The following is a 23030-nucleotide window of genomic DNA, read 5'->3' as shown; positions in this document are numbered from 1 at the left end:
CAACCATTGATGCGTGTCTACATTTTTTTTTTTGAGAATCTTATGTAGATTTATTAAAAAAAATCGATCTCACTGATCTCACCTAATATGGGATCTCACCCCCAAATCTCTCAGGAATTGTCATGCTGACGCTCCGCCACTGCTTACGATAAAGATCTCCCATGTGTTTAGACTGTTTGGGCCCGTCAAACACACGAATTTTTTGACTCTTTCTTTTTAAAGAAATATTTCTTTTCTTTTCTTTGAGAATGTTGAAAGCAAGATTTTGACTCTCGCTACGCCACGAGTTGCCTACACACTGTCGTTGGAGAGCTGCTGACCGAGGATTTTTTGTATTCTTTGTTATTATTGGAATTAAATCCAACCAAAGTTCGAAAAAAAAAGGAAAAACTTAATCCAACCAGTTTCTTTGAAAATCGTTTTCGATCTGGCCGTCCGTGGCTCAATCCAACGGCTCGCTCGGTGTAGGCCCACGGGCACGAGGAAAACCGAAACTGCACGTGGACCAGCGAGGACTGCAAGTGGGCCCCGCTTGCCAACAACCGGCCCTATCGGCCGCATCTCTCCACGAGGGCGCAAAGCTGTAGCAGGCGTCATATGCCACGCCTGGACCCCGCGTGAGCTTCCCCCACTGCCATGCGGGTCCCACGGCCGTCGGGCCCACGTGTCGGTTGTGGGCTAGTATGATATTTGGGTAAGGGAAATACGGTTGGGTTTGGGCTCGGAGCAATCATGATGTAGTATGTGTGCGACCCTGTCGTCGGGTCGAGCTGACCAATTGGCGCGTCCATGTGACGTCCACGCTGTACTGCCGGGCCCACCACCTTCCATGACTATCCAGATTTCCATGTTCCAGAGAGCTCACTGCTGTGCCGCGTCAAGATTACAAGGTTTGCTGAGGGCTTTTTTTCTCAAAGGTGTACATACATACTTCATGCCCATGGTTTCTTCTTTTTTTTTTTCCAGACAGGTTCAGGCCAAAATTTATATAGTTTTATTACTATAGTTGTGGTGACTCATTCATTCAGTAGAAGATTGGACTTGGCAGTAGTTCTATGGCACAAAGTAGACACAAATTCATCTCGCAAGAAAAAGAAGTGGACACAAATTCAAGAAGTTGGAAAACTCGAAGTAAATCATGAGAACGATGATCTAGACCGCCACGGTGATCAAAAACATTATTGGGTCCTCGCGGGTTCCATTATCGAATGATTAAATGTCAATTTGATCCAGGAGAGGGGACGCCTCTGCAAGGCCACTTGGGCATGCAGGCTTCGGTCGAACTCCATCATTAGACGTCGTGTCTGGATATCGTGTTGCCATGATGGCTTGTTCCTTGATGTGTTAAAATGCCTCAGATTTTCTAATAGTTGACAACAATGCATGGGTCTCATGTTCACTACGCCGGTCTCATCGTCAAATAAATAGTTGCACGACCCCTTTGAGACATCTGGCATGTTTGGACCGCAATCCATCTTTTCCGTGCATCGTTTCAAACCAATGAAAACTCACAATCGTATGTACAAGTGAAGGTGAGTTTTCTTTTGTTGAGATGTGAGCCCATGAATTATAAAAATGTTACGCGATGAGCCGATAATTTTAGCCCCTGTTCAAGAATTCGCCCGATTAACCAGTTAACTTGCCGATTAATCCCTACTCGCAGGGTTACCGAGTAGCCGATAAACCGATAAATCGTTCGATTTAATTAATTAAATGGCCGATTAACTCGCCGATTAACCTATTAATCACTTACTCGCTAGCCAACCGAGCAGCTACCAGTTAACGATTTCCTCGATAACGATTTTAGCACTGAAACAAGCACTAGTTATGCATTGTAAATTCGGTGAAGTAAGGGCAACCGGGAATTCACTTTATGCTGCAACTATTATGCTAGTTGGAGTTGTATATAGTTTTTCAAAAAAATTCACCGGATCCCCAAGGCAAGTCTCCCTCACTTGCAAGCCACTGCAACTTTTTCAAATCCACCCCTCTACAAATCCAAGCTTCACTCTTCCCCCGTCTTCGTCGCCACTTCAATTCTTCAACGCCTCCAGTCGGCTGCGATCGCCCAAATCCCGCCGGTCGCGGATCCCGATGCCCGCCGCCGTGGCCGCCGCGGCGGCGGTCGCAGCCTCGGGCGGCGCGCTCCTAGTATACCTGCTCATCACCACCTGCCGGCCGCCGGCCGCCGAGGGGCCGGCGTCGGCGGAGGAGGAGGCGCCGCTGCTGACGTCGCGGCCGGAGGACGGCGAGGGTCCCTGGCCGCACAGCCCTCCGGTGTCCTGCTGCGAGGCCGCGGCGGTGGCCGCGCGCACCGCTCGCCGGGCGTGGGAGCTCACCGTCGGCCGGTGGGGCCTCCACGGCCTCGCCTTCGGGATCAAGCGCCACATGAAGCGCCAGGTCAGTGTGAAAGCTTTTCTTTTTGTCCCCTTCTCCCCCTTGCTTCCGTAGCCAGTCTCTGCGTGACAGCACTAAGCTTGTGCTCCGTGTCTCTGTTCGTGCGCGTGCATACTCTGCTTTTATGCTTTACTGAAACAACAAGGGACCAGTTCGACCAATGGCTGAAGGTAAGTGATTGATCATGGAGTTCTAAGGCAAATAATGCGTGCTTAATCCCACAGGGCAAGACGGGATGCTAAGATTGGTTAGTGTTCGGCTAGTTGCTTTTCAGTAGAATATCCTAGTAGAATTCAGTATTAGTGTTTTTGCCTTTTCATTCTGTATGTGCTGAAAATTTTGCTGCGAAGGCAAGATTTCTCACCATTCTAAAATTTGACTTGAGTTGACTTGCAAGGAAGGTTTGAATTTACTGTTTCCCATCCCGAGAAACTAATGCTTTCATTTTGGTCAAGATCTCGAATTGGTTCACCTCCTAGAGTGGATTAGAATCCTGGTAATTTCCGGTTATTTTTGTTTGAGGGATCTGTGTAAGATCACAGTGATGTGCTTACTTGGGCTTCAGTTAAGATCCTTTCGGTTAGCATTGCTAATTTTCATGGATCTGTAAGATCTGATTCATCAGTTTCCTAGTGACATTACTTGTATAGCGAATGAGGAAGAATCAGAAGTTAGAGATATTAGCAATAGATGTTTCTAATTGTATTTTACCACCGCTCCAATCAGCATAAGTTTAGCATTTTCTTTTGATTACATGAAGTATGGCCACATACCCAAAGTATTACCGCCGTGCTTCTGTATTGCTCTCTTGAACACATTGTGTATGCAATGGACGAAACATGTGGTGATTATTGTTTTATTCTTTTCGTGTACTCCAGGGTAATTTGCAGCATGAGTATAGTGGAAGTGACTGCCTTCAACTAAAAGGTCACGATGCGCATACTGAAGTAGCTTATCTTCTTGAGCACTTGAAGCTTTGCATGTTCTACTCAAAGCATAGGTTTTCTGAATTTCTCAAGTTTGGTGGGTACAGTCAAGAGGACGTTCTCATCCACAAGTCTAGGGCGAGGGTGAGTAAGTATCCCTATATTCTTCTTATCTCGTGATTTAAGGTACTTTGCTTCTGTATTTCTGTGTAATGGCCCCCATATTTTGACTCATTCTTGACTCCTCACTTCATGCAGCTTATGCAGCCCTCCTTCGTACTTGTGTGTGACCAAAAAGCCAAGTGTTTTCTGCTTTTCATCCGCGGTGCTATCAGTCCTAGGGAGCGCCTGACAGCAGCAAGTTCTGTTGAAGTTCCGTTCCACCATATAGTTCTGAATGAAGGACAGATTGAGAACGTAATCTTAGGGTATGCACATTGTGGAATGCTTGCTGCAGCTCGCTGGATATCTAACCTTGTCATGCCCCCTCTGCGCAATGCAGTACGAGAATTTCCTGACTACCAAATAAAGGTAATTTTCATCAAGTTCGTCTTTTGTTTACCTTCCCGTTGATTTATTGATTTGTGAGTTCTAGCAAGTGGAGGTTGATGCACAACAAGTAAAACTAAGTTATTAAGCCTGTCTAAACTGTGGGACTACTTGTTAAATTTACTGATTTGACCATGTGCTATGAAGTACAATAGTACTGATAAGCCTTGATCTTGCAGTAAGCTGCTTGACATTTATACCATTTCGATTTCAGCATTTATAGTTGGAACTATTGAGGTTAGAGTCCACTTCTCATCTGGTAGCATTGCTATACAAAGCTACAGTTTATATGATCTATGCTGTATGTGATATGCATTTTAGTGTCCATATGCTTTTAGTAGAACCTAGTGTACATATACATTTATGTGTTCCTCCTAAGTTGATTCATATGACTAGAAAGAATAAGGTTTTGTTTGAATTAATATGACTAGAACACTTTAGGAGCATGTATCAAATATCTCTGCCTCTGCCACACCATGTTTACATTTCCAAAATGATCCAATCCAATACATTATGTACCTTTTGCACTAGGTCATCGGGCACTCAATGGGAGCAGGTATTGGGGCAATTCTGACATATATTCTTCGTGAGCATTATGATTTTACATCATGCACATGTCTAGCCTTTGGTCCTGGTAAGTGATTCTACATGATTTTTATCCTGTTGAAAGCATGATTCCATTCACAGATGCCTGAGCATTTCAGATCCTGTTTGCCTTTAAGATAATCAGATGTTTCCTTTGATTTTGCGTATGCCAAGTTGTAACTTTTAGCCCTTTTGATGTTTCTTAAATGGTTATAAAGTTAGTAGTCACATAAACATTCCGTGCATGCTACATGTTTGGCAGAAAAACAAGAAAATACCATTACTTCAGTGTGACATTAGGCACATAGCAGATATAACAAAGATATATTTATGCCTTGAGCAATTTAATTGCAGACCACAAATTTATTTCAATCGCAGTTGACTTGTGAGATTATTCTATCATCTATGCTGAGAATTAATATCAGTATATTGTGTTTGTAAAGAAACAATTTCAGAACTCTGAAGTACTTTTTCTTCCTACTTAGCTGCCTGTATGACATGGGAGCTGGCAGAATCAGGGAAAGATTTTATCACTTCTCTTGTCAACAGAGATGATGTGGTGCCAGCACTTTCGAAAGTTGCTATGGAGAGCTTGCGATCTGAGGTATTCTGATGGCCACTGTGCTTTACTGCAACATCGTAAAAAAAGTTTAAACTGGACCTTCACAGCGTGGAGTTCTTTTGCAGTTGACACGAAAACACTGAAGTACTTGGCAAGTAATGCATTATTATCCCGTATATACTGCCTAGGTTTCAAAATATAGGGCATATTTTGACTGTTCAATTTTGGACATTGACCATAAATTAAATTATCTTGCATTATTTTTATTTGTATAATATTTAAAATCATTAGAAAGTGCTTTTGAATACGTATCCGAGCATGTCAATTTTGTAACATAGCACACATATTGTTGGACCAACTTTTGGTCAAAGCATGGATTTAGACAAGTCAAATATTCCTTATATCTTAAAACAGAGGGAGTATTGCGTTGAGCTTTCCTTTTTTTCCCCTTAAAATTGTAAATCGTACCCTTTGATATTCTGACCTTTCTTCTGTGAACCTGATATGGGAACAGATAGCATTTACATCGTGAAGTCGATGATGTTTATTTTATGAATAATGACATCATATCGTATTCCCCGCAAAATTTTATGTGATGACTGAATTGCTGCTTGTCTTACTACTGCAGGTAATGGTATCATCAAAGCTGGATGATCTGCAGGATGAAGCTCACCTTGGTTTATTCGCGAAAATAAGTCAGCGTGTAGCTGTTGCAAAGTCTCACATGCTGTCCATCTCTCATTCAACGGGAAAGACTGCAGATCCACACTCTAGCATTTCGGAGGTAACAAAAATTGCTGCCGTTTCTAGATCTGAACTTTACTGTCGGAATTTAATAACAATCCAATGATATTCCCGCGAGGTAAATTTGGAGAGGAAAAACCTCTCAAGCAACGTTGGTAGTATAGCAGTTTGATAAACCAGTGGCCATTATACTACTAACAGTCGGGATCCATCCACTGGTTCGTTCTGGTATCCAGTCGCAATCAGCACCAATATCACTAGCAAAAGTGGGCCTGAAATCCTGCTGTTATTTATTTAGTAGTTGGTGCAATTAGTGCCAATGCTTATCCTTTAGGTGACGATGCAAGCTTTAGAAATACGTGTTCATTTCTCAATAAAATAATATGCCACCATGCACATTTCTGGGCCAGTCGGAGTAACATCAGGATTCAGGAGCTCCTGCTTCCCTAAGATAAACTAGCAAAGGGCACTTAGAAGGCTACAAACCTCATGATTTTTCTTATATTAATCAGTTGGTGCTAGTGTGTACATAGAGAATATGGGTGTTTTTTAACAGTTTGCTCCTTCTGTCATGCAGCCTTTACTGAAAGAAGCAGTAGAAATCACACAGCCTGAAGAAAATGGGCTGAAGATTGACTGCATCCATGAATCATATTTCGCGGCAAATCCAGAACACGACCTTTCAGCCGTATCTGTCGACACTTCTGAAGAACGGGTCGTACTAGTTAACAATGATGATGATGTCGGTGTCGAGTCTGCTGCTGGGTCAGCAGTATCTGCATCACAAGGGGATGTTGAAAGCAACGCAACATTGGACACCGAGCAAGCGTCGTTGACAGCAAAGGAAGAAGCGTCCCAGAATCTGAACGGTGGCGGTAAAGAAAAACAGAAAGAATCACCGTCTGCCCCCGCACTGCGCCAGCTTTTCTCTCCCGGGAGAATTATTCATATGGTCGCGCAGCCCTCACCGGACCCGAATCCTGGAGAAGGCACCAGCAGCAAGGAGGCCATCAGTATCTATGAAACGCCAAGAGATTTGTATGGCAAAATAAGGCTCGCGCCAAATATGATAGATGAGCATTACATGCCTAGTTACATAAGTACAATGGAGTCATTGTTGGAACAGCTTCAGAGTGATAATATTGTAAGTACAGCATCAGATGATTTGTGAAACTGTTGTACAACTTGGTAATGGTTATATCCAATTCTTTTATTTCGATAAAGAAATCTATAGTCACCGTGAACAATTGATCCTATCTAAGTGCACGGCGCTCTCTGTTCATCAATTGGCTGATTATCTTTTAAATCTGAGTCACTGTTCTTTAACCTATAAACTGAAATTGGCAAGTCGCTACATACATACACTAAACTAAAAATTGCACTGACGACCATGCACGCTGCTTTTATGTCTGGTTTTTTTATATAGTTTTGTTTTTTATAACCAAATTTAGGCGGTCAAATTAAATTCCATTGCCTGACTATGTACTTTCTGCTACTACCTCTATACCCCTTTTGAAGTAAATTTCATTGATCCAGAAATGTAATGACACACGCTTTTTAATATTATGTGTGACCAATAATTTATTCTATAGAATTTGAATTTGGGTTCGAACCAGCCTCCTTGCAAAATTGTAGTATTATGCAAGGGTAAGGCTGTCTAGAAATTCCCTTCCCCGGACCCCACCTTTTGTGGGAGCTTTTAGCACTGGGTATGCCCTTTAATATGAATTATTTCATATAAAATTGATATTGTTGGATTTGTATGAAAAAGCAGCTTTGAATGCCATATGTTGCGTATCAAATAATCCATATGTAGTTACACTAAAATTGACTTAAGTTGAGTCTTGTCTTGACTCCCTGAAAAATGATAAAAAATAGTTAAATCGTAACAGAAATGTGTGTCTTATATTTCGTTTATTTTTTAGTTGGAAGAAGTAAAAAAACATTGGGAGGTACAAAAATTAGCTAATATACTAGTAGTAGTACAAAACTGCGGTCGGGATTGCAATCAGAAAAGGGGAATGGAAGCTGACAAAAGAAAGCATTAGGTGGAGTAGTGGAGCATCTTTCGGCGTTCATACTCTGAAACGCAACATATCCTCAGTTTTCAGCAGCTCCGCTCCAGTGGGAGAGGGATCGATGGAGGCTGTTCTTGTGAGCGTCTCCACCGGAGTCATGAAGCCGCTGCTCGCCAAGCTCTCCAAGCTGCTGGAGCAAGAGTACGGCAGGATCAAAGGCGTGCACCACCAAATCGCCTTCCTGAGGGACGAGCTGGGCGGCATGAAGGCCGCGCTGGAGACGCTCGCGGACGCGGAGCAGCTCGACGCTCTCAAGGAGGAGTGGCGGGACATGGTGCGCGAGCTTGCCTACGACGTCGAAGACTGCATCGACGTCGGGGTAGACCATGAGCACGATGAAGAAGAAGAAGAACCCACAGCCACAGGCTTCATCAAAGGGTTCTTCCGCAAATTCAAGAAGCTCAAGGCTCGCCGGGAGCTTGCTGGCCAGATCCAGCAGCTCAAAAGTCGTGCAACCGAAGCGAGTGAGCGGCACAAGAGGTATAATTTCGTCGATCCGGCGCCCAATTCTAGCACCTGTGCCATTGACCCTCGGCTGCCGGCGCTCTACGAGGATGTGGATAAGCTTGTAGGCATCCATGGCCCAAGGGAGCACATTATTGAGTGGTTTAGCAGGAAGGAACATGATGAGAACCTCAAGGTGTTGGCCGTTGTGGGTTCTGGGGGCCTTGGTAAGACTACTCTCGCCAACCAAGTCTACCGTCAACTGAAACCGCAATTCCAGTGCTCTGCTTTTGTGTCGGTGTCCCGAAATCCACACATCAAAATGGTTTTCAGACAAATACTTACTGAATTAGGGGTCACTGATTACTCGTTGGACGATGAGCGGCACCTTGTTGACAGGATAAGAGACTACCTCGGTGATAAAAGGTAACCATTTTGACCTCCATATACCCATGTCTGTACAATTTCGGTTCACAAAGTGCATAAGCCCATTTTAGACACTATAGAGGTTTAAATCTGTTAACTCCTGTTGTAGTGTATTGAGGAAATTGCATACAGTTTCGTGACCAAAATTTTCGGCAATTACGAAGAACTATATACAATTAAAGGCACTTCCTGTAAGAAAAACTCCCAGAACGAATGCATTTAATTTGCTTGTGTGCAATTATCTGAAACAAGCAAGATATGAAAACACCTCTGCACTTGCAGAAACTTCTGCTACATACTCCAGTATATATGTTGATTATAAGTTCACCACATTGATATAAAACTTTCTTACAACCATATGGCCGCAGGTATTTTATTGTCGTTGACGATGTATGGGATGCGGATACATGGAAAGCTATCAGCCTTGCTTTGTTCAATAACAGATGTGGTAGCAAAGTTATCACGACAACACGTAATGTTGCGGTTGCATCACTCTGTTCGTCTGATGGTGGTTATGTTTATCGAATGGGGGCTCTTAGTTTCTCTGACTCCAGAAGGTTACTTTTTAAAAGAGCATTTGGCTCCGAGGAAGTATGCTATCCTCACCTGGAAGAGGTTTCTCGTGAGATATTAGAAAAATGTGGTGGACTGCCACTAGCAATTGTTACTATATCCAGCTTGTTAGCTGGGCAACATGCACAAGATGAATGGGGGAGGGTCCTAACTGCTATTGGTTGTTCACTTGCCAAGGATCCTGATGCTGTTAATATGACCAAGATACTGTCACTAAGTTACTTTGATCTTCCTCACCATCTCAGAGCTTGTTTGCTCTACTTGAGTGTGTTCCCAGAAGATTCAAGGATCAACAAGCAACGGCTGATAAGTAGATGGATCGCCGAAGGATTTGCTCATCAAGAACAGGGACGAAGTGCATATGAAACATGCGAGAGTTACTTTAATGATCTCATCAACAGAAGCTTGATCCAGCCGGTTGATGTTGTGTATGGCCAAGCAGAGGCATGTCAAGTTCACGACATCGTTCATGATTTCATCACATGCAAGGCCGCTGAAGAGAACTTTGTCACCTCAATCAATGATGCTGAGTGTGGACACATTTCGGGTTATAGGGTCCGCAGGCTTTCTGTCAGTAATCACAGCGAAGAGGCCATCTTGTCGACAAGCCTTATGCTCTCTCATGTTCGATCACTTACTATATTTAGGGGTTTCATGCCAAAGTCTTTGTTGGCTTTTCCCACTCTGCGTGTGCTGGACCTAGGAGAATGCTGGAGGTTGGAAGACCATCATATCGCAAATATTGAAAAGCTATTTCTTCTGAAGTACTTGCGTCTTGGGATGTACTTGCACCTGGGACAATCTAGAATAACTGAGCTCCCAAGAAAAATCGGGCAACTGCGGTATTTGGAAACACTGGACATACAAGGCACGAGGATCATAGAGCTGCCGTCAACCATTACAAATCTTCAACGATTGGTCCGTCTCTATGTGCATCACCGCACTAGATTTCCCGATGGGATAATTGGGAAGTTGCAGAACTTAGAAGAGCTGCATGAGTTTGGTGTATCCTCCTACAAACAAGGAAATTCTTTGCAAGAATTTGGTCAGCTAACCAAGCTGAGGACGTTGAAAGTGGCATGGAGTATCAATGTGGAATGCTCAGCACAAGGAAGAAGCCAAGCTGAGGACCTTCAAAGTTATGTGGGAACTTTGATAGCCTCTCGCAACCTTCGTCATCTATACATCCTTAGCGCCCATGGCACTGCTCCGGCACCTTACCATATACTGTCACTGGAGTCGTGGTGCCCTACAACTCCTTGTAGCCTCCAGAAGCTCCACCTTACGTACGGGTACGTCGATAAGGTTCCGAATTGGATGAGTTCGCTTGGGAATCTCAGGGAATTAAACATCAATATCTTCAGCATGAGACCGGAAGATGTTGCAATCATTGGAGCAATACCCACTTTGCTTGTTCTTCAACTAAGGACATTTTACGGCACAGATGGAAGCATTGTCATCTCTGGGTTCACAAGTTTGAAATATTTCTACCTGGAAAACAAGGTTTGTGGGACCTGGCTGGAGTTTGAAGCAGGATCAATGCCAAAGCTTGAACACCTGAAGCTGGAGTTCGCTGTGCATAAGATGGGCAGCCTGAATGGCCCTTCTGATTTTGGCATCCAGCACCTCTCTGCCCTCACCAGAGTTGAGGTTATTATTCATGGCGACTCTGACGGAAGCTACCGCGTGGCTGCAGATAAGGCTGCAAGCCTTATCGAAACAGCTGTTGGGACACTTCCCAGCCGTCCCACTCTTTCATTACTACATGAATGTGACCCATTTCTGCACATCTTAGAAAACACTGCAGGGTTGGTAAGTTCTCTATCACAACTGCTGGCACTGATTACTTCAGTTCATATATCCTCTCAGTCTGCATCTACTGCCATATTTCTTCTTTCGTCCGGCAACTGTCCTGGAAATAAATGCTCGTTTTACTGTGATCAGGACGACACCGACGAAGAGGAAGAGGAAGAGGGGGAGGAGGAGGAAGAGGAAGAAGGAATTGTTGTGCTGTTTTAGTAGCTTAAATATTTATTTTAGAACTCTAAAGTCCGCTCTGTTTTGGTCCCTGTATTATTTGCAGAGCATTCATATTCTGCTTATAAACCAAAAGCCTGCTTAAGGGGTAGGTCTTGGCTCCTTGCTGTCCTGTTTACAGTGCAGGCAGTTCTTGTTTCAGCTACCAATGCCACAATGCACTAAAAAAGAATTTGATGCGCCCAGTGTTACTTGTTTTGATAGTTTGGTAGAGAGTGCACATGATTTGTTTTTCATTATAACCGGTTTGTGAATTTCTCTGGGCCTAATGTAAACCCCAGATTGATATGATATCAACTGGTTCAAAAAAAAGAAGTAAACAGGCAATACAAAATAGTTAAAAGAAGCGTCCGCCCTCGGTCTGCGGCAACTTTTTCCTCCTGGGAGAATTAATCATATGGTCGCACGACCCACACCGGACCTGAATCCTGGAGAAGGCACCAACAGCAAGGAGGCCATCAGTATCTACGAAACGGCCAGAGATTTGTATGGCAGAATAAGGCTCGCTCCAAATACGATAGACGAGCATTACATGCCTAGTTACATACTTACATAAGTACAATGGAGTCATTGTTGGAACAGCTTCAGAGCGATAACATTGTAAGTAGTACAACATATGTAAAGTTGATAGATGATTTGTGAAACTGTTGTAGAACTCGGTCATGGTTATATCAGTCAAAATATGGTCTCGATGAACAACTGGGTCTAAGAGTAATCCTGATCTCTCATACAATTGCTATTTCCTCTGTTTTTTTTTCAACTATATAAATTTAGCCTGTCAAAGTTGAGCCTCCTCATGCATGCGTGCAAACTGCGGATCCAGGAGGGGGCAAAGCCTCGTTCCCTATAGGCTCCGCCGGCAAGCCCGTGGATTCGCCTCCCCTCTGTCTGCCGCTCCAGCGGCAGGTGGCGGGGAGGGGAATCCCGGCGTCTCGGCTGCTAATAGTTTATGTTACGTGTTTTTAGATCTCGCAGGGGTGGTGCTTCATTTTCGAGTTGGTCTTCCAGTCTCCGAATTAGAGCAATGCATATATGACATTTATCCACAGCAAGGAATGACTCTAAAGCGTTCTGCTCTTCGTTAGCTTTGGTTGATTCTATGCTCTAACCAGAATTCTATACTTCCATCACAGCACCTTTTTAATTCGAAGTGAACATGAATGGTTTGATTCTATGCTTCCATCACAGCTCTTTTTCAATTCCAAGAGAACATGAGAGAAACTAGATTCAACCATTCATCAGTCATCACTGTGAAAGAAATTCAGTTGGCAACTTACTTGGCCTTTCTGATTTGATTCACCAAACTTTCACTGTGCAGATTTGAACTACATTCACTCCTCTGAGTCAAATAAACAGAAGCAAAAATCCTCATTCACAGCGCATACACAGTTTTGTGTTCAGGTACAAATTTAAAAGCTTTTTGATTAGATTATGTGTAACAAAACTGCATATCAGAACAGTATATTCTCTAGCTGCCCGCATATGCAAATAAACTGCATTATTCAAAGGCAGCGCCGCTTGCCACAATGTCAGATAAAAGGGGAAACATGATCAGCCTGCATATCCTCATACATGTCCACGGAACAGCCATAGTTTCCCGGATTGTCTGCCACCCTGTTACAGTTTCTATTAGGAAAAATAAACCTGCAAGCATCAAAGTTTTGCTTCAGGAGCACCTTCAGTTGGGCCATGACATTGCACACTGATGATCGATCAGTACCATCCCTCTCAATCCCTTGTGCTACCATAGGAGTTAGTTGCATAATACTACCGGCCGGTATTAGTATTACCGTTAGGGTTCTCCAAAACTGCATATTCCTGCATGCCCGCGGCGGGTGAAGACGGCCAGCTTGGGCGTGGTGCAACCAACGGCTGGCAAAGGCGGCGGCGTGCGTCTTCAGGACCTCCCCGGCGGCCTCAGTGGAGGAGACGACCCGAAAATGTTGTATGGGACCATGGTTCTGCCGAACCTACGCTCAACACCATTGATATCTAGACACTGTTCATGAGGATCCGTGCACGGTTGATTAAAAAATGCATGTCGGGAGCTGTTCGCATGTTGGCGCAAACTGTTGGAACAGAGTTGGCATGCATGACGCGACTAGTTTACTCTAGATTATGAGCCATGCATTGCTAAGCAAGCTTAGTCAATTCTTATACGATAGACAATAAAATACTCAGGTTGCACTGGGCACAACAATGCTGTCTTCATGCACAGATACTATTCAATGGGCATAGCAAATGCACTAGTTCGTATCATGAAACATGCTAAGCAATTCTCAAAAAAAAAAAACCCTACATGCATTTGTTTCGCATTCAAGATTAAAAAACTGTCACATTGGTTTTCATGCTTGATAAATTTCACAAAAATTGTCCTGAATATTTTGGTGTCTACCTTGGATTTTGCATATGTGATGTTTTTCTTTACTTTATGTGAACTGACATGTCCCTGTCATAATTCCGGTTCCAAAAATAAATGGCGCACTGCTTCAGACTTTCTTTAAATGTTGGCATATTTTTACATGCAGACATGCAGTTCTAGCACTGCTTGAGATTTTATTTTTGCTGAATAATCAAAATTTGCCCTCACTTTTGTAAGTAAGAAGCTGAACCCACTTAATATACGGCGAAGTACAGTCTATTCTTGCTTTTGCGAATGCCTTTCCAAGGATAACTGTTTCTAAACTGGACTAGCACATGTCAGAAATATTTTTCTTTAAAGATGTCTACCATGACAAGTCACACCTTTTCTGGTACTACAACCCAGGCAAAAAAAAGTGTTAGACAATTAATATGTCTGACATGCCATCATATTATACCAAAGTTTAAAAAAGATTATCTTTTCCTAAAATATTACACTGAAAAATTGATGAACAGTGCAAGCATGCTCAATAGACGGTCAATGTTTTTTTATTCCTTGTAGCGATACAGTTCCTAGAGGCATGTGCCAGCCCATCAGCACGAAAGAAAACCTAGCATGCGCAGGCCTAGATGACTGTTGGGCTCATTCGGTTTGGAGGAAATCAAAACGTAGGAATTAGGAGTAGTATAGGAATTTGATAGGATGGCACTTACCATCCTAAGGAATTGACTTATCTCATTCTTACGCGTAAAATGAGCTTTGAGTGGATGTGTAGTTTCCTCCAAAAACACAAGAAATGTGTAGTATTCGTATGAAATTCTTGTACGTTCCTATAAACCGAATGCATATGTAGGAAATTTTCCTCTGGAATCCTTGTTCCTATGTTTTTCCTACGAAAATCCTCCAAACCGAATGAGGCCTTATCAGCAAAGAGCTTAAGGTGGGTCTAGAGCTGTTTAAACCTTAACCAAAAATTTTGAATTTAAAAGGGACACGGATCCACATGTAGGAGGTTGTTGAGTCGTATGGCGTGGACCATAGGTTCGGCTGAACCATGGTCCTGAATTGCGCCTCTCGGAAACGACCAGCATGGGCGACACGTCGCCAAAGTTGAGCCAGCATAGTGAGCAGTAGGGATGAAAACGGTGCAAAAACGGACGGAACTGGGTGCTACCACATTTGGTTTCATATTTTTTTGCAGATGCGGAAACAAATATAGAAACCCCAGAAATGAATATAGAAATATATAATACCGGAAACAGACACGGAGCGAATACAGAGCGAACACAGAAACAGAAGTGAGCGTTGAGCGAAACTTAGAAACCCGATGAATCATAGATAAATACACACAAGAACAATCTTTTAATGAATTGTTGATATGGCTACAAAATAATATGATTATGTTAACAACTTAGCATTGTATTGTAGCAGTACAGGACAATTGCGTATATGATTAGTTAAGTACGTGTGTGGTAGTAAAAGTTAGACCTAAATAATTCATTTTGCTCATTGCGTCCTTGTGTGTTGTTTGATCCTCCGAAATCGAAAGTTTCATTTCCACGTTTGTTCCTCCGAAAAATGTCGTTCCGTTTTTGTTTCCGTTTCCACATAAAAAATTCCATTTCCGTTTCCGTTTCCGTTTTGCAAAATTTCATTTCCATTTTCATATTTCCTCTGCGTTTTCATTTTTTCTCCAAAAAATAAAAAGTTTCCGCTCCATTTTTATCCCTGATGAGCAGAGCACCGCTGAGAGCCCCAACATTCAGGAAAAGTCGCTTCAATTTGAGGCCGCATGGGGCAGTCACGGCCAGGAAAAGTCGCTTCAGTTTGAGGCCGCATGGGGCAGTCACGGCCACCAATTTGTCGTCCTATGCGGGCGGTGTCAGTGATTCTGCATGGGCATATGCCACGGTCATGCTCGCCTGTCACACGGGCGTTCCTCACCTCGGCTCCTCAGGGCCCTCCGCCCCTCCCCGGTGAGGGGAGGGTCGACACGATGCGCCTATATCCCGAGGCCCGCCCAATGTGGCCGCCTCGCCTGGGGCTTCGCGATTGCACCTGGCTCAGCATCGCCTACCTCCGCGGCGTCCACCTTCGTGGCAGCGCCATGGGGTACGACGAGTCGTTGTGGCACATACGGGCGTGCCGTTGGCTAGCTGCGGGTGGTGATGGTCCGACCAGCATCCACAAGCTGCAATCCCTGCTGCTCCACTACGGCGGGGATAAAAACAGGGTTTTAACTCGAGGCTTCGGTGATGAACATGGTTTTTTTAAGACGGGGTTATCTGTGAGAAATTGCGTTTAAGTGGCTGCTTATGATCCCAAATTTGCGTTGTGTCGTTCCTTGTCAATCACATGGTATTGGGAGGTTTTGAGTGGACACTTCGACAGAATGAAATTATACTACTCTATTTGCCAAACGCATAAACAGCTAAGGACACATTTAGATTAGGGAAACACTACTAAGCAATAGCCACACGTACGCCTATCTGACCACCGAGATATGCCAACAAAATGCCTCACCCCGTTTTAACCTTGTGACTCTTAGGCTGCCAGCCTGCCACGTTCTCGAAATCCCCGTAATCGCCCACTAGTTTCCTCTCTCTCCGGAATTAATCCTCGTCCCTTGTTTTCTCGCCATTGAGCAAGCGATCCACTGTACCACCACTATTCTCTTCGCCAGCGGCACCTAGATTCGGACCCTTGCGCCCTAGCTTGTTCTTCCAACCCACGTCACCGCTGAACTCACCAACCACCGGTTCTGCCCCTGTTCTCTGAGCTCGTTTAACCAAAGAATTATTGCATGGGGCGACTCCCCCCCTCTCTCAATCCCTCTTTCTCTCTCTCTCTTGGGTAGGAAAGAAGATGATGATCAAAGCGGTGTCCCAGACCATACCCACGTATATAATGGGTGTTTTCATCGAAAATTCGTTGGCGTGCACGAGCTCGCCTGCTCACGTTATCTGTAGGCGTCGGTCCTCGTCGGGATATGGAACACACATCGTATTCCAGCTCGTAAACGACAGCTCATTTAATGGTTGACGCTAACGGGAAGAAACATCGTTTGTATGGTGCCGGTGACGGACGTTGAGGTGCTAGCGATGCAACGTGTATCCCTGCCAGACTGAATTCCGCTCAGGGTCGGCCTACCTACTCCATTTAACTCCTCATCTGTCATCGGCGGCGGCTCAGTCTATAACAATCCATCCCCAAATCGAAGAAACAAATCCTAGTTGCACACTGTTCCTCAATAGATCCCCAAATCGGAGCAAGGAATAGCAGTCGCAGAAAAGTTAACAAATCTGAATCAAGGTGCTGATCCGGCGGCACTTCCAATCGTGCCTTGCCTGGACTATGGCAGGAACGTAGTCGCCTACCTTGATCGTGGCAGGCCGAACGCCGGCGAGTGATTCTACAAGTGCCGCAATCAAAATGTAAGTGTCCTGTTTTTGCATAGATTTCTTCAGATTTGTTCAACATTTCTTGTCTGAACCTTCTTCGCCGGTCAACTACAGCCGTCAGGTGGTGGATACGATTTCTACAGGTGGCAGCAAATGTACGCCGACCACCTCACGTCCCTTGGTCTAGCCGCACCCCCATTGGCGCAAATCGAGCCAGGATAGGAGCAAGGCGGCCAAGCTTTGGGAGTTCAAGATTCAGGTGCCGCACGCACCACAGGGTAGCAGAACGGCATGCCGGACGGCACCCAGTTCGTTTCTTCAGTCAGCGCCGCTGCAGGATACATGCTCGCCGCGCTTCCAGCTGCTGGGCGCCAGGGAGCCATTGCCGTTGACGGTGCATCCATTAATCTGGTGGTCTCCGTGGCCAACCTCGTCATTGGCGTGGCATTCCTTTTGTTGGTTGTGGCCGACATGGTCGTGAGCGTGCTTGGTTAGGCGTCAGCTGCCAATAAGGGAGCACGACGTACCATTGTACTCGCAAATCAAGTATTATGACATTTGTATCATAGGTTAGCAGCCAAGTATGTAATGGTGTAGGCGCAGCTAGGGTGTTGCTGATGGCGTACTTTTGTAATGATCAAGTTTAAGCCGTGTGATGTACTCTCGTTTGTGCAACTAATATTAATGAAAGTCTGTTTTTAACTAAGCAGGTGTAAAAAGAGAAGGTTAACTCTGACGGATCCCTCTCAAAGGGTTTGAAAATCAAACTAACAGGATTCCTGCCAATTGCACACAGCAGGGGCCGCGTCGACACCTGTAAGGCGTCACCTGTATTGAATTACTGCTACTACTGCCCAGCGGTGCAGAGGAACTTGATGTCAAGCAATTTGTAAGTGGGGAACAGATAAAATAAACTGAATCTCCCCTCACACAAGGCACCAGACCAGATTGATTTCTCAAACAAGAACGCAATGAAATACAGAAGGGGGCATGCATAGGCACACTGCAACATTAGGCAAGTCTTAATCTCATACATTTTTTCTTCTACATGATAAACATTCAAACCACAGTGACAACCTGACCACAAACAACACGTAGTACTTCTCCACTGACGGTTATTATTACAATAGAGAGTCTTGCGGTTAAAGTTAATGGCTACAAAGCCCTCAACAACACAGAACAAAAACACTGAATCTAAATGAAGTCACCCGCAAATTGCATTTGGCTCTAAGGTAGCATTTTCAACATGGAGTACAACCCTAGGCTTGCTGCAGGTGTTTTTTTCTGTGACCACCGACGCCACAGTTTCGAGCATTTTGCGTCTTTCCTTTCTTTTTGAGGAAGATCACCTCTTTGTGAACATGTGGTGCTCTTGTGCCCTGGTTCTCGACATATACTGGAGAAGCGAGTTTGTTTACTTGTCCTGCATCCATTTTCAGCTTGTGCATTTGCTGTCGGTCTGTACTTCTTGCTTTTTGCACCACGATCAACATACGGAAGTTTACTCCTGTTGGGAGTTATTTACCCAAAACCACCACATTATGGGCTAGGGTAACAGATCAGTACCATATTTGAGGCAGGGCACAAAAAATCACCAACAATAATCTGTAACGCGGAGCACTGACGCTGCGTTTTAGCCCAGAAAACTGCGAAACCGACAGGTGGGGCCTGCCTGTCGGGATGATGTGGCAAAAAAAATTCCACGCGGGCAGGTTGACTAGTCTCTTTCTCCTCTCTCTCCTCTCTTCTCGCGCCGGGGGGCTGGATGCAGGTGGCCGTCGCCCACGCGCCGCCGACGTTGGGCGAGCCGTCATGAAGCACGACGTCGAAGGCGGTGACCCCCTTGGAGTCCATGAGCCTTCGTACGGTGGAGCGACACTTGGTGGTGGTGATGTCTTCCGTGAGGGAGTGCGCGCCGCGGACGGGGCGGATGGGCATGAGGTCGACGCCGCCGACGAAGGCGCCGGCGGGGGCACGGGCGACGGCCACCTGCATCCAGCCCCCAGCGCCGCGCTGAGGTCGAGCACGGCGCACGCCGCGGACGGGGCGGATGGGCACGAGGTCGACGTCGACGACGAAGGCGCCGGCGGGGGCACGGGTGACGGCCACCTGCATCCAGCCCCCCAGCGCCGCGCAGAGGTCGAGCACGGCGCGCGCCGCGGACGGGGCGGATGAGCACGAGGTTGACGCCGACGACGAAGGCGCCGACGGGGGCACGGGCGACGGCCACCTGCATCCAGCCCCCCGGCGCCGCGCAGAGGTCGAGCACAGCGCGCGCCGGCGGGAGGAACCGGAAGCGGTCGTCGAGCTGCTGCAGCTTGAAGGCCGCGCGGCTCCGGTAGCCCTGCTCCTTGGCGAGGTGGTAGTACTCGTCCTGCCGCTGCTTCCCCTTCGCCTTGCCCATGGAGCTCTCGACTTGCATCGGCAGAGATGGCTCGCCGCGCACAAGCTGCTCGACAGAATGCTCCATAGAAATAGAGATGGGATGAAGATGACCATGTAGTCAATGACAGGCGGGGCCCGCAGCTCATCTGCCACCTCAGCTAGTCAAAGTTTTTTTGTGTGCTTGGTATTTGCCACGTCAGCCCGACAGGCGGGACCCACCTGTCGGATTCGCTGTTTTCTGGGCTAAAACGCAGCGTCAGTGCTCCGCGTTATAGATTAGCCCCATTGTTGGTGGATTTTTGTGCCCTGCCTCAAATGTGATATTGATCTGTTACCCTAGCTCATAATATGGTGGTTTTGGGCAAATAACTCTCCTGCTGGTGATTGGTCGACCAGGCTTTTGTTTTCGTTCTGGAGCTTTTAGCCCCATGAAATGACCAATTGCACGTGCCACTAGCATCAACGGTGAGTCGTGTCTGGCATCACTTTCTCTATTGCTACTTCCATCGCCCTGCACTGATCTGCAAATGCAGCTCACCATTCATTTTATTGAACTAGTATACTGAAAAAGAGTGGACATCACAAAGAGTGTGCTAACAAGAATGGAAAATCAATACACTAGTCTGTCAGTGAGTGTTGTGTGATGGCCTGTGATCACTTATGTACCAGCCGTTGTCATTTGATCGGAGTAACTATATCATTGTGGGACACTTGCAACGGTAGGAACGTGTGTTACTTTTTTTTGGGACCCCCTGTGAACATTTGAACAAAAAGAGCAGATGTTTCAGTTCGTTTACCTGTTGTTGCAAGCATATGACAGACAATATGTTATGTAGACAGCGTCCCTAAATAATGGACAGAGTCCCTAAATACTACTCCATGAATACATGCCATGTCTGTCCGTGGAAATCAATTCAGATCAAATACGATTCAGCACAACAAAGTTCACATAGTGTAATCAAATTCAAAGGATATACGAACTAAGAATACAGGGTCAGATTCATATACCTCCTGGTCAATCCAGGCTTCTGAGGATCGTCTTTGCCAGTTGATTGCTCTGATTTCGGCGCCGACAGGATCGCATCCTCGCAAGTACTGTTTACATCTAGTTGTACTGTCAGCGCTGCATCACCCGCATCACCGATGCTGGACTCAGCGGGCGTGCAGACTAGAGTTTGAGTGGGTTCGTTGCCCAGTATGGACTCGCCGCCGGCAAGATCCGGCAGGGGAAACCTATGAAGAGAAGGGAGCACACTACTAAGCTGGTCTCCTAATTACAGCGGCCGCAACTACAAAGATAAAACACGGGACGGGACCATGCCTATCCACCGGATCTGATAGGAACTTCCCTCAAATCCACCGTCTCCCGCCTCCGCCGTCGCCATAGCCATGAGCTATGCGCCTGTGATGTGACCCAAGGGATTTATTTGGTTTCTTCAAGCGTGCAGTAGGGGGAGCAGGGACCCACGGTGATATATGCTAATCGGTTACAAACATGGCGTTACTTGTGATAGACTACGCAGGCGGTCAGATGTCATGTACCGCTCACCCTGCGTTAAGTACCAACGGAACAGACTGAACGGGGGCCGTCATGTTGCCGGTGCTGTCTCTATATAGTACTGTTCGATGGGCTGTATCATACTTTCATTCATACGATCACATTGAATACATGCATAGACGCGGCACTGTCCCATTGGCACGCGTTGCAGGAGCAGGCGAGCTCGTCCTCGCTATCGCCGCTCTCCTGCTTTTGATATCAGTTTGTGATGACTTGAAAAGAGGACATATTGGCAGTCCTAGCCGAATATTTTGAAGCACAAAATGAAGGTTGTCTTGGCCTTCGGAGACTTCAAGGTGTTTAAGCAATGGCCGCTCGCTCGGTAGGCTTGACGCCTTCTAACTAAAACTGATAGCTTTATGTGCACTGGTGTTGAAAGCTCGATACTATCCGGAGGGGTGCCTCAAAGATATGGTTTTCTCCGGCAATGCTTCTGTAACTTGGCAAGGCATCCAACATGGTCTTGAACTTGTGAAGAAAGGGCCGATCTGTCAAATTGGAAACAACGAAAATATTCGCATCTCGCAAGATAGATGGTTTCTGAGGGAGCATGATTGGAAGCCCATCACATCGCATGGTACCTGCAGACTGTGCCTTGCGGTGGACTATCTGGACGAGCGTGGTTCTAGGCGGATGGACCCCCTACGACGACACTTTTTCTGGTTGACTTTGACGCCATCACTAGTATCTGAACATCCTTGCGTGTCCTCGATGTTATCCTCGCATATGGGCTCTGGAGAAGACCGACATGTGTACCGTTCGATCGGCCTGCAGCCTAACCATGGACGAGCTCGGGCGTCCATCGGTATGTGCTACAAGCAGAGCACTGGCGTCGCGCCACCTGGAAGACCATATGGGGTGCCCTGCCCCACCAAGATACGCATCTTCGCGTGGCGGCTCATGACTAATTATCTGGCCACTTGGTCTAACAAATTTTCTCGCCATTTGTAGCCCATTAATATTTGCCCCCTGTGCAAAATGGAATTGTGAGGGCGACTTCCATGCTACGTTTAGGTGCTCTTGAGTGGTGGACTTGTGGCGTGCGATTGCGAAGGGATTGATCACTGCTAGACGTCAGTTTGTTCGCAACACAAGGCCGAAATGGTTGTTCGAGGTTCTGGAGCCGCTCTCGGACATTTAGCATATGGTGCTGATCGATCATGGCCATGTGGCGCTCATGGCATGTTAGGAACGAGATTACACACGATAAGGAAGCCCCCACCCTCGACTGAGGTCTCGCACAGATTCTTGCACAGCTACATCACGTCGCTCATGTGCATTCAGCAACATCAAACAGGTGACACGGTAAAAGGGAGTCCGGAAAGATGGGAGCCACCGCCTGCTGGATGGGTGAAACTTAATGTGGATGGCTCTTTTTTAGAACATGCAGGGGACGGCGATATCGGCATGGTGCTGAGAGACTCGAACGACCACATCGTATACTCGTCGTAGCGTCATCTGTTCTCATCAATGAAAAAAATAGCGCGCTACAGTAAAATAACGGCGACCTCAAAATATGCTATTAGCGTGCTATATCGCGCTATAACGTGCTATTAGCGAGATGTACGTAGATATATTTAGCGAGGCAATTCTCAATACGCTATAGCGTGCTATTAGCGACGCTATAGCGCGCTATTTTTTTCAGTGGTTCTCATGCGATAACGCCCTAGTAACTGAACTTGAAGCATACAAAGGAGCTGCTCTTGCCATGGAGTGGATCGACCCGCCTTTCATTCCCAAGATGGACAGCTCAGAGGCCTCTGCCATGATCATGGAGCTGGCTTTCAACAGCTCCTCTCACGCCGGCATACTCCAGGAGATTAAGGCCATCATCCATGGTGATAGGAGGTTCAGGTTCGAGCTATTATCCATGAAAGAAACCATGTTAGTCATGAGCTAGCTAGTATTGGACGCACTTGTATGAAAACAACTGTTTGGCTCTGGTCTGGCCCTATTCAAGATGTAAACTTGTGTGCCTTGGATCACCCTGATCCTGTCTGATC

General features: G+C 45.9%; 2 protein-coding genes and 1 long non-coding RNA gene across 3 annotated transcripts; 2 read left to right on the top strand and 1 right to left on the bottom strand.

Moving 5' to 3' along the window:
* The first annotated feature begins 2052 nt into the window (after positions 1 to 2052).
* On the top strand, positions 2053 to 6990 carry LOC119312633. The gene is made up of 7 exons (XM_037588376.1): positions 2053 to 2400; positions 3276 to 3467; positions 3582 to 3854; positions 4404 to 4506; positions 4943 to 5061; positions 5648 to 5803; positions 6341 to 6990. The coding sequence occupies exons 1-7, from the start codon at positions 2095 to 2097 to the stop codon at positions 6932 to 6934; spliced, it is 1743 nt and encodes a 580-aa protein (XP_037444273.1). The 5' UTR covers positions 2053 to 2094; the 3' UTR covers positions 6935 to 6990.
* A 726-nt stretch (positions 6991 to 7716) lies between these two features.
* On the top strand, positions 7717 to 11506 carry LOC119312632 (disease resistance protein RGA5-like). The gene is made up of 3 exons (XM_037588373.1): positions 7717 to 8711; positions 9080 to 11096; positions 11229 to 11506. Exons 1-3 carry the CDS (start codon positions 7903 to 7905, stop codon positions 11301 to 11303), a joined length of 2901 nt encoding a protein of 966 aa, XP_037444270.1. The 5' UTR covers positions 7717 to 7902; the 3' UTR covers positions 11304 to 11506.
* Positions 11507 to 19822: 8316 nt separating this feature from the next.
* LOC119306666 lies at positions 19823 to 20651 on the bottom strand. Its single transcript, XR_005148996.1, has 3 exons — positions 20478 to 20651; positions 20128 to 20221; positions 19823 to 19990 (listed from the first exon to the last, which is right to left on the bottom strand). It is a non-coding gene; the product is annotated as an uncharacterized LOC119306666 (long non-coding RNA).
* Positions 20652 to 23030: the final 2379 nt, after the last annotated feature.

Source organism: Triticum dicoccoides, chromosome 5B, assembly GCF_002162155.2.
Source record: "Triticum dicoccoides isolate Atlit2015 ecotype Zavitan chromosome 5B, WEW_v2.0, whole genome shotgun sequence".
NCBI lineage: Eukaryota > Viridiplantae > Streptophyta > Magnoliopsida > Poales > Poaceae > Triticum > Triticum dicoccoides.
The sequence above is the reverse complement of the archived record's forward strand: the minus strand, read 5'-3'. Positions and strand labels throughout refer to the sequence as shown.

What these genes read in the sequence shown, in the direction of transcription:
- LOC119312633 (XM_037588376.1), top strand. Translation starts at nt 2,095, where the DNA reads ATGCCCGCCGCCGTGGCCGCCGCGGCGGCGGTCGCAGCCTCGGGCGGC. An exon ending in TTCCTGACTACCAAATAAAG is followed by an intron (nt 3,855 to 4,403) that starts GTAATTTTCATC and finishes CTTTTGCACTAG; the next exon opens with GTCATCGGGCACTCAATGGG. An exon ending in TGGAGAGCTTGCGATCTGAG is followed by an intron (nt 5,062 to 5,647) that starts GTATTCTGATGG and finishes TTACTACTGCAG; the next exon opens with GTAATGGTATCATCAAAGCT.
- LOC119312632 (XM_037588373.1), top strand. Translation starts at nt 7,903, where the DNA reads ATGGAGGCTGTTCTTGTGAGCGTCTCCACCGGAGTCATGAAGCCGCTG. An exon ending in GACTACCTCGGTGATAAAAG is followed by an intron (nt 8,712 to 9,079) that starts GTAACCATTTTG and finishes ATATGGCCGCAG; the next exon opens with GTATTTTATTGTCGTTGACG. An exon ending in TAGAAAACACTGCAGGGTTG is followed by an intron (nt 11,097 to 11,228) that starts GTAAGTTCTCTA and finishes TACTGTGATCAG; the next exon opens with GACGACACCGACGAAGAGGA.